Source organism: Cannabis sativa, chromosome X, assembly GCF_029168945.1.
Source record: "Cannabis sativa cultivar Pink pepper isolate KNU-18-1 chromosome X, ASM2916894v1, whole genome shotgun sequence".
In the NCBI taxonomy this organism is placed as follows: domain Eukaryota; kingdom Viridiplantae; phylum Streptophyta; class Magnoliopsida; order Rosales; family Cannabaceae; genus Cannabis; species Cannabis sativa.
This window is the reverse complement of record NC_083610.1, coordinates 40,885,762-40,896,359: the sequence shown is the minus strand read 5'-3', so window position 1 is coordinate 40,896,359 and position 10,598 is coordinate 40,885,762. Positions and strand designations below refer to the sequence as shown.

The following is a 10,598-nucleotide window of genomic DNA, read 5'->3' as shown; positions in this document are numbered from 1 at the left end:
ATCTTAAAAAAATGTTAAGAGTTTTTCTTTTATGAATGAGGATCATTGTATTTCTCAATCACCAATTACATACACCAATTACAAATCAAACAATTACTATTGTATACATCTTCCCATAAACTATTCTCTATCTATAGCTTTATCCTTTTTTGGCATTACATGATAAATTCTATATTGCAAATCTACTTTAATTTTTTGTACAGTATTCCGAATACACTACACTTTTGATTCCAAAGAGCATCATTTCGGACCCTCCAAATGTGGTAAGCCGTGACAGCAAGTGCAGCATGAAGTATGCTCTTCTGAGTTACAGATAGCTTCGCTTTATCAGTCCATTTAGCTAGTTGCAGCGGGCTACTTGCCTTTGTTTTCCATTACAGCCATTCTTTAATGCCTTGTACACACATGTTGCTGTAATGAAAATTAAAGAAGAGATGTTCCAATGTTTCAGAGCCATTGCTACATAATAAACAAGTCTTATCCACCAATGGATTAAACTTTTGTATTTGCTTTTTTATTCTGAGCTTTTGCAGCAATATCAGCCATATAATCACCCTGTGTTTTGGTATAGTTGGCCTATTCAACTATTTTACTCCAGTTCACATCCACTGGTTTGGTAAACAATAAATCAATACTAGTTTTGATGTCATACCTCAATACCGAAAAAGCTTGTTGATCAATCTTAGCTGTGAGGGTGTTCTTTACTGCTACTATCCTCTTCCAGTATGAGTTGCAATCAGTTGGTGGCTGGTACTCGCACCACTTCTTCCCCATCAAGTATACTTCATTGATCCATTTGACAAATAAATTGTATTTTTTGGTGACAATTGCCTAAACATATTTCCCCATTGCTGCAGTATTCCATTCATGTATATTTCGAAAGCCTAGCCCCATGCTTTCTTTGGTGAGCACACCTGCTGCTATGCTACTAATCCACGCCCTGAATTGATTGTCATGCCTTTCCAAAGAAATGCTCTACAAATGCTCTCCACATCCCTCAGCAGTTTCTTGGGCAAGATTGTGATTTGAGCCCAATATGAGTGAATAGACTTTAACACCGAGTTGATGAGTGTTATTCTTCCCATATAGGATAAGTTCCTCGAGCTCCATACTTTAATACGCGCGACCATCTTCTCAAGGATACCTTTACAGTCGGCTGAAGAGATTTTCTTAGAAAAAATTGGAATACCAAGGTATCTAAAAGGAAGACTGGCCCTTATGTACCCTGATACTTCTAGTACTCTCTTTACTTCATCATCTTTCATTCCACTACAGAACACTGCTGTTTTCTCTTCATTTGGAACTAAACCAGACGTGGAGGAGAAAATCTTTAACCCTTGTAGCATTAAGAGTATGGAGACATAATTACCATGGCAAAAAAGTAATAAGTCATCAGCAAAGCACAAATGATTAAGCTTTAATGGAGTACACCTATCATGATGCTTAAATCCTGGCCGAGTGCTCACAACTCTCATGATTCTAGACATGTATTCCATGTAGGACTGAGCATTTAACCCGCTGGGCCGACTAACCCGGCCAACCCAAACCGAAAATGGGCCGATCAGCCCATATAATTATGGGCCGAAGTTTATTTGGTTTGAAAAAATTACAACCCATGAGTTATGGGTCGGAAACGGCCTGGGCAAATTACAACCCAATAAACCCAACCCGGGCCAGCCTTATAACATAATATATATATATATATATATATCAATATGGGCTTTAAATATTGGGCTGCTACTTTCACTCTTACCTTTACCCTAACCCTAGCAAACATATACACCTAACACAATGCAGTACACACACATACAAATGAGAACGGCAGCTCTCTCTCTCTCTCTCTCTCTCTCTCTCTCTCTCTAACAGTTGCCCTAACCCTAACCCTAACACAATACCGCCTCCCCTTTCTAAGTCTCTGCCCACCTTTCTTTCTCTTGTTCTTGACTCGACTGACATACACTACAACAAACCAAGTCATCGCCTCTTGATCGAGAAAACTCACACAAGGGCGTGAAGAAGGTAACTCGTCTTTCCTCATTTCTACTTTTTTTTTTTGGATTTTTTTCCTGGAAAGAGACTCATTCTCAATCTCAGTCTCACTTATTTCTTTTCAAATTTTTTTTTTGGGTTTGAAAATTCTAAGTTACGCCGCCACACCGGAGTTCCCTCTCTCCACGAACCCCTTTGTTTGCCGCACCACCAGGAGCAATACAAGCCACCAACATGCTCACGCACGATAGGAAAGGTATTTCATATCTTTGATTTGATTTTTCTAGTTCATAGTTTCGTCACTTTATATTTATTTTCTCTTTTTAGTCATGTAATATATTATATTATTTTAATTTTCTATGGTTTTAGATTTAAATCTGATTGTATCGTTAAGATAGTATTGTTTAATTTATTTTACTTTTTGATGATTTCATATAACAGTGTATTATCTGTATTATTTTGTTTGCTTGAGTTTGGTCTTTTGAAACAATTTTTTGTTTTTTTTTTCGTTGTTAAATATCTTATAAATATATTAATGTGTGTTATGCAAGAATATATAAAGTTTAAATCTGAGTATTTTAAAAATTTGGATTGTAAAAAAGGAATTAATAATGTTAGAAATATATATTATGTTATATCTTATTAAAATAAGAATGTTTAATTGTTATTACATTTTGGGAAATCATAAAGTAACAGTTTGGATTTCAAATGTAATAATTGAAAATGAAAGATATGAAATTATTATTTTGTTTGATTGAATATTTGGAAATATTTTATAATTTAATTACAATGTTATTCATAACAATATATCCCTTTTTTAATTGTAGACAGTTAACCTAACAAAGAAGCTAATGCTACAGCAAAGGAGAATTTAGGAGATGCCTATTCGGTGAATTCTATCATTTTAGTTGCAATTGTTTTAAGTTTTATTCACTACAATTTTTTGGGACTGTATAATAATTTTAAATTTATGTTTTTGTGACTGTAACATTTTGGATACTAAACTTTGACATAAATTTCTTTGCGTTAGGTTTTAATTTAACGATTCTTATAAGAATAAACAAATGGTAACAAAAATTAAAGGACAGAATTTTGAAAGGGTTATAACCCAACCCAAACCAACCCAACCCAACCCGATGTATAGTTTGTTGGGTTGGGTTATACAAAAAAGAAGTTTTGAATGGGTTAGAAATTTCCAGGCCGACGTAATTGGGTTGGGTTGTTAAAATACCTCCAACCCGGCCAACCCAACCCATGCACAACCCTAATTCCATGCCAAGAACAAATAAGAGAGGAGACATCGGGTCTCCCTGTCTCAAACCCCTTTTGGATTCAAAGAATCCATACAGTTCACCATTAATTAGTAAGGAGAATTTTAGAGTTTTGACACATACCATGATAAGCTCAATAATCTTTTGAGGAAAGTGAAAGGCAGCAAATATTTCTTCAAGGAAGTTCCAATCCACGGTGTCATACGCTTTCCTCAAGTTAATTTTGATCATGCAACTAGGTTTACAGAGGAGCACAAGCAAATATTGAATCAACCATTTACTAGACTTGATGTAAAGACCGCTTATATTAACACTTTGGATTAATAAATAACTAGGGTTTATTCAAGAGATTAAATATTATTTATAATATTGCATATTGGTGAAAATTTATTTAATTGCAATATATGTTAAATATGATATATGTGAATTTCTCATTTTCTGTGATTGTGTTCGGAAGCTGTGGAAAGCGACGTTGGGCATTCAGAGAGTCGCATTTTATATGTTTTAGAATATTAATACTGGGGTAGCATTGTTAAGTATTGGAGGAGTTGGAATTTTTGGGGTTTGAAAATGACTTATTTACCCTTGATGAACATGGTAGCTTTTATTTTAATCAAGGGGTCATATAGGTCTTTTACTAGAGGGCTTTTGTCTTTATGGACATTATTATGAGGGTTAATATACTAACCTAAGTGTTTAATATTATAGAGATTTATTTTAAAGTTGAAGGAAAAACCTAGAATCCTCTAAGTCCCTCTCTTTCTCTTTCGAACACCAAGGGGACCAGCTGGGAATTGGCTGTGGTTAGCTCGAATTTTGTGTGATCTTAGCTAATTAGAGGACTCCAATTCAAGGTATATAACTCTAGCCTCTTCTCCATGATTTTCCTTAGCTCAAAGTAAGTTTTATGCATGAACTTTGGTGTTTAGGTTGCTGTAGGTTTTGGGGTGGTTTGATTTCGTGTCTTGGGGTTAGGTTGGGTGTATGTTGTTTGATTTACGCTGACTTGGTAAGCTTTGATGAGGTTTGGCTAAGGTTTGAGTTTAAGAACTTAAGCCATGCCCTTTAATGGTTGATTGAATTTCTATGATTGTTGATGAGTTTTACTGCTTGATTATGCTTCATTATAGTGCTTACAGGTATACTGGAGAGTTTGGTAAAGTTTGGTTTGGTTTTGAGGTAATAGGGTCAATTTTTGGGTTCCCAGCACAGAACCGGTCGACCGGTTTTGGGGGACCATTAGAACCGATCGACCGGTTGGTACCCAGGAACCGGGCTTTCAGTTGGGAACCGGTCTGCCAGTTGGGACTTTTTCCAGAACCCTAGTTTTCTCCGTTTTGTGTTGTTTAAGGTGTTAGCATCCTATTTATTGATAGGGTTATACTTAATTTCAATTTTTAAATCCCCGATAAGTGTTTTAGCGCGTCTCTCATCGAATTTTGAACGTTGTGGTTTAGGGCCCTGTAAAGCGTCAAGCTGCACTTCCACTCAGGCTGACCAGCACACCTGAGCACGGAACGAGGTAAGATAGCATAAATATTACATATATGTGAATGGATGCTTGTTTTGGATGTTTACACTACTAACACTAATGTGTATGTGATTTTAAGGGTGTTATAGTATAGTGTAGGATATCAGTATGGTTACGGTGTTACTAACACGAGTAACAGGGGGTACGTCTGTTGGGTTTTGTGCCCTAAATAAAACCCATTACAATCTGCTTAGTTATTAATTTAGAATTTTGAAGTGGTTTATGTTAACATGTATTTTTCATGTTTATGGTTTAAAATATATACACAAAATCAGTTAAGTCCAGAACATATATTTATTCACAATTACAGTATTGTCAACACAGTGGAATGTGATTGTGATTATATGATTCAAAAGACTAAGTCCTTGCTCATCAGTGTTTTGGATTTACACTGATGTGATAATCAGCGATGAAGTATACTTACACTTGGAGTAAGTGTTATGTTCTTTCTAGGACATTGGTAAAGTATACTAGTTTCGAATGTATGGAGTATACATTGGACTGGACCGATATTGAACTTGGTTAAAGATATTATAAACTTACTATTGTATCTTTCCAAGTCAATATCAGTAGTTGATCTTAGATTAAAAGAACCTAAATCCTGATATGTTTAGGCTCAATCTCAGGAGTGCTATTCATGTTCTTTGATTTATTAGTTAAGCCTACTTTTGGGTCAGGGTGATATGTATATTTTGGGAACATGATACCATGATTGAGTGGGAGCGCTAAACATAAATATGGAATCTATAGCTTCTACTGGTGTATAGAAGTCAAGTGATTATTCCCTTCGAGCTTAGTTAAATAGAAGTAAATGGATGAGCTCTTGTTTCAGTGAATATATATTAGATCACTAAAACATCATTTACAGGTAACTAAGTGTTTTAAGGGGCAAAATACATTGAGGGGTGGAAACAGTAAATTTATCCCATCTCGATATAAATCATCTATATAGAGGATCTTTGATCACATTAAGATTACAACAATGGTTAAATGAGAAAGCATATCTATATCGTGGAACATATTATATGTTCTATATAAGTCTGAGAGTGCAATTCCAAGTTCTAAGAGTGGATTCAACAAGGAATTAATAAGTTAGGAATTTACTTGGTAAATTCGGTTCAACTTATTGGAAGCTCAGCAATATAGATCCATGGTCCCCATTCTAGTTGAGACCATACTGTTTGTAAGACTCTATAATTGATTTACGATTAATCAATTATAATTCTAAAAGTAAGACTATGTCTAATTTGAGAATTCTCATTAAGTAAGGATGAAATTGTAAAGAAAAGAGTTTCTAGGTTTATTTATTAATTAAGAGATTTTGTATGTCTAATTAATAATTATATTAAATGACAATATTATTTAATAATCTATTTTAGCTATTAAATAATTAGTTTTGGCATTTAAATGGTTAGAATTGGAAAAATGACAATTTTGGGAAAATAGAAATAAAATTGTGGAAACTACAAAACCCATGTGAGGCCCATTCACACCATGGCCGGCCACATGTTGTGTGTTTCCCAATTATTATTTTCAATTTTTTAATTGCCAAGTAATTGCTAACCTAAACCTAGCAGCTATCTATAAATGGAAAGTGGTAGATCACACCAAATAAGGCAGTTAATCAATTACCCAGTAAAAGAGGAAATTGTTTATTTTGGAAAGTTGAGCTTCCCTTTTCCCTATATATAGCAGCCCTCATCTCTTCCTCTTGCATGCATCATACACACACGAAATCAAGAGAGAAAAGAGAGAGAGAGGGAGAATTCGAAATCCTCTCTGAGAGAGAAGTGCCCACACACAACAAACAGTACCTCAATCATAGATTGGAAGACTCTGAAGGATCACATCCATCTGAAGAACATTCGGGCTCAGATCTTGATTATACTCTGCGACAGACAGGAATCAAGGGTTAGAGATCTAAGTGGAAGGAGACACATTCTTCCGCTGCCATCACTGTAAGGTTTCTTAACTTTTTATGTGTTTCGTTTATCGTTTTAGAAGTTCACATTTAGGTTGTTAAATCAACATACTTGTGAGTAGATCTAAGATCCTGGTAAAATAAATTCCAACAACTGGTATCAGAGCCATGGTAATTATTTGCTTGCAAGAAATTTGGACTTAAAACGATTTGTTTGTGATTTGGATGGTTTCATGGTGTGTCATATGATGTTTGATTGATGTTTGTGAATTCTGGGAAAAGTAATTGATTGTCTATTTCTGAAATTATTTTTATTGGATAGTTTGGAAAATTCTAAGCAATTTACTTTTTTACAGAACTCGATTTCGATTTTATTTGAATTAGTTATGAATTTTTGAAAATCAGAAAAAATTAGGGTGGTGATCACCCCTCCCACGCGCGCGGAAATCCTGCCTAGGGGTGCTTGCGCCGAGTTTTCTCGACTGTTTCCCTTCATTACGCGCGCGGACAGTATGCTTTGCATACTGTCCGTACCACCTGCCATTTTTTTCGTTTTTCTTCGATTTTTCATGCTATTTCATGGAATTAACTTCCGATTTTTTGTGTAGTTTTGTATTTTGATTTTATTTTTCAGATTTCAAATCTAATTATCAGAAATGAATTAATTTGATTTTTCAAAATTAATTTTAGATATTAGTGTAATTTGAATTTGAAAATAGGTTAAAATCAATTTTTGCTTACCTTTTTTTTTTTTTTTTTTTTAAATTTAGTTATTTTATCTTATTTTAAATTTAAGGTCAGAAATTAAATTTTTTTTATATATAAAATATTTACTTTTAAAGTATTTTGACCTTATATAGAATAAGATTACTATAATCATGGTATTTTAAAAAGGGAAATAAGATATTTTTGTTAACTTTTAAATTTTGTTATTTTTACTTATATTAAATTATAAAATGAGAAAAGGGTATGTATTTATCATTTTCTTATTGAATATTTAATTTTAAAATAACATGAAATTTAAAAGGTAAGTTAGCAAATTTATTTTGAAATGATATTTAGGTTACTTGAAACCTAATTTTTCAAAATTGTAGGTTTAATTTTAAATATTATTTTATTTCATTCATTTTAAAAACCGTTATTTTATTATTTTTGAAATATATTTAATATTTTAAAATTAAATAAATCCTACATCCAACTATCCAAATCTAACTTGTTGCAGGAGTATGTGTTTTAGATTGTTTGTAAGTTTTTCTAAAACCTATTATTGCTTGATCTAAATTGTCATGGTTAACTTGTTGACAGATCCAATGATCAAATTTTAACCCATGGTTCAGTTGTCAATAGGTCAAGTAAATAATTTGTAACAGGTAAATTTTACATTCTTCTTTCATCTGTGTATGACCTAGTAACATGATAGGGTCCATCCAAATCTGTGTGTCTGTGTGAGCGTATATGTTTATTTTATTATAGATGCATATAGGTTGTTGCTAAATAAAATGTCACACCCTGATAGATTTTATTTAGGTCTATTTAGATTTTGGACCTATTCAATTAATAACAATTATTTATTTTAATGTTAAATTCCTCTCTTTTGGGCCTTGTGTGAGAGATGGGGGCCAATAAAAGTGATTACGACATACTGAACCCAGCTCCCCCTCACATAAACTACCCCAATTGTGAAGGCTCATTTGCCTGATTTGAATAACTGTACTAGGTTAATTAAATTAGTTTAACCTAATAAAATTGATTAGCAACATAATTAACTTTTAAAATATATGATTTTTTTTATTTTAATATTTTAAAGTTAATTTTAAGAAAAACACTCTTAGTTTAAGATATTGTTTCTAGATAAACTATTTGTATTTTTCTTGTATTTAATTAAATAAAGAATTTTAACTCACTAGATTCTTTCTGAAACTTACTTTTATTAGTGGGCTTTTGGGTGGTAAGGACAATTGGTTCCATACCAATGATTTATCCCCTATTGTGGGATCTAGTTCCAGTTCGAGGAAAAGGAAAGCTGCTGGGAATGTTTCTCCCTTAATTATCCAGAACCAAGGAAATAAATCGGGTGGTAAAGAATCTAATCAAGTTTTCTCTGTGGGAGTTTCTTCTCCATAGCCGAAGACTAACAATTCTAAGAGACCTGGGAATTGGAAAAAATCTTGCACTAGAAGCAGAGGGGGGCAAGGCAACAAAAACCATGATTCTCCGAATCCAGGTAACATCACTTGTCCTATCTCTGAGCTGGGGAATATGTTCATTGAAGTTAACATTGATCAAAATTTTCAAGTGGGCGAGGAGGCGGCCCTTACGAAGCCCCCCACTGCCCCATGAAAGCCCTCTCGTGGAATTACCGAGGTCTCGCGAGACCTGCGGCAATCCAAGCTCTTGTAGCTTGGGTTAATAAATGGAAGGTGGATGTTGTGTTTCTGATGGAAACGAAGGTTGGGGAAGTTGATATGCGGAGAATTTGTAGAAGATTGCAGTTTTAACATGGGAGTTATATAGATTCGGTGGGCATAGCAGATATATTGATCTTAAAGTGGTGGAGAAATTTGAAACAAGATTTTCTTGTGAGGTAATGGATCATGCGGTTAATCACCCGTGGCATCTCTTTGCAATTTATGGCACCCCGTACATGGAAAATAGAAGGGAATTCTGGACGGATTTGGCTAGTTCCATAAGTCAATGCAACGGCCCTTGGGCACTTACGGGAGATTTGAATGTTATTCTTTCTAAGGAGGATAAAATGGGAGGCAGAGCCTTTGCCTATCGTGATGGTTCTATTCTTAGGAACTTTTTGTTCGACACTGGAGGAGTGGATTTGGGTTTCAGTGGATGCAAGTATACTTGGCAGAACAAAAGGAGCAGCGGTCAGTTGGTTAGGGAGAGAATTGATCGGGTTACTGTGGATACTGGTTGGATGTCTATTTACCCTTCGGGGGGGGGGGGGGGCGGGGAGGTTCACAACCTTCTAATTCTTTGTTCGGATCATGGGGCGATGCTCTTTAATTCTCACGCCTTTAATCAAAGAGGCTCCCGTCCTTTCAGGTTCTTTGAAGCATGGTTCTCGGATCCAACCAGTTTGGAGGTCATTAAGGAAGCTTGGGGAGATACGGCCTTGTCTGTGGAGGATTCAGCTCTGAATAGAAAATTGACTAACACCCAAAATGCTCTGCGTGGGTGGAGCAAGAACGTTTTTAGGGATACTGAATTACGGCTCAAACACTTGGAAAACGAGCTTCGATCTCTCCAAACCAGGGAGGATCATGCATTGGATTTGGAGGAGGAGAAGCGAGTCCAACCGGCCATCCTTGATTTATGGGATCGTAAGGAGTCTATGTGGAAGCAACGCTCACGGGAGTTGTGGTTACAGAAAGGTGATAGGAACTCGTCTTTTTTTCATGCCTCAACAATGGTGCGCAGAAAGCAGAATCACATTTAGAACCTCAAGAATCCTAGAGGCCAATTGCGTTCTAAAGAGCAGGAAAATGGGAGTATACTCAATGACTATTTCAAAGAGTTGTATATGTCTAATGGCGAGGTTCAATTCGATGGGTTGGAGGAACTTATTGACCTCTCTGTTACCATGGAGGAGAATTCTCTGCTTACGGGTATCCCTGATGCTGAGGAGATCAAATCCCATGTGTTCAATATGCACCCTCTCAAAGCCCCAGGACCGGACGGGTTTTCGGGATGCTTCTATCGAAAATGTTGGAACGTTATCGGTAGTGATGTTGTTGGCTGTATTCAGAAGGTTTTCTCCACTGGGGTCATGTGTCCGGGGTTAAATCATACGTTCATTTGTCTCATTCCCAAAGGCACCAACCCGGATAGTGTCGATCGGTTCCGCCCTATTGCTCTGTGCTACTTTGTTTAT

General features: G+C 35.4%; 2 protein-coding genes across 2 annotated transcripts; one reads left to right on the top strand and one right to left on the bottom strand.

Moving 5' to 3' along the window:
- Positions 1 to 920: 920 nt before the first annotated feature.
- Positions 921 to 1,496, bottom strand: LOC133032159 (uncharacterized). Its single transcript, XM_061106021.1, has one exon. The coding sequence runs from the start codon at positions 1,494 to 1,496 to the stop codon at positions 921 to 923; it is 576 nt and encodes a 191-aa protein (XP_060962004.1).
- A 7,803-nt stretch (positions 1,497 to 9,299) lies between these two features.
- LOC133032158 (uncharacterized) lies at positions 9,300 to 10,163 on the top strand. The gene has a single exon (XM_061106020.1). The coding sequence runs from the start codon at positions 9,300 to 9,302 to the stop codon at positions 10,161 to 10,163; it is 864 nt and encodes a 287-aa protein (XP_060962003.1).
- The last annotated feature ends 435 nt before the right edge of the window (positions 10,164 to 10,598 follow it).

What these genes read in the sequence shown, in the direction of transcription:
- LOC133032159 (XM_061106021.1), bottom strand. Translation starts at nt 1,496, where the DNA reads ATGGAATACATGTCTAGAATCATGAGAGTTGTGAGCACTCGGCCAGGA.
- LOC133032158 (XM_061106020.1), top strand. Translation starts at nt 9,300, where the DNA reads ATGGATCATGCGGTTAATCACCCGTGGCATCTCTTTGCAATTTATGGC.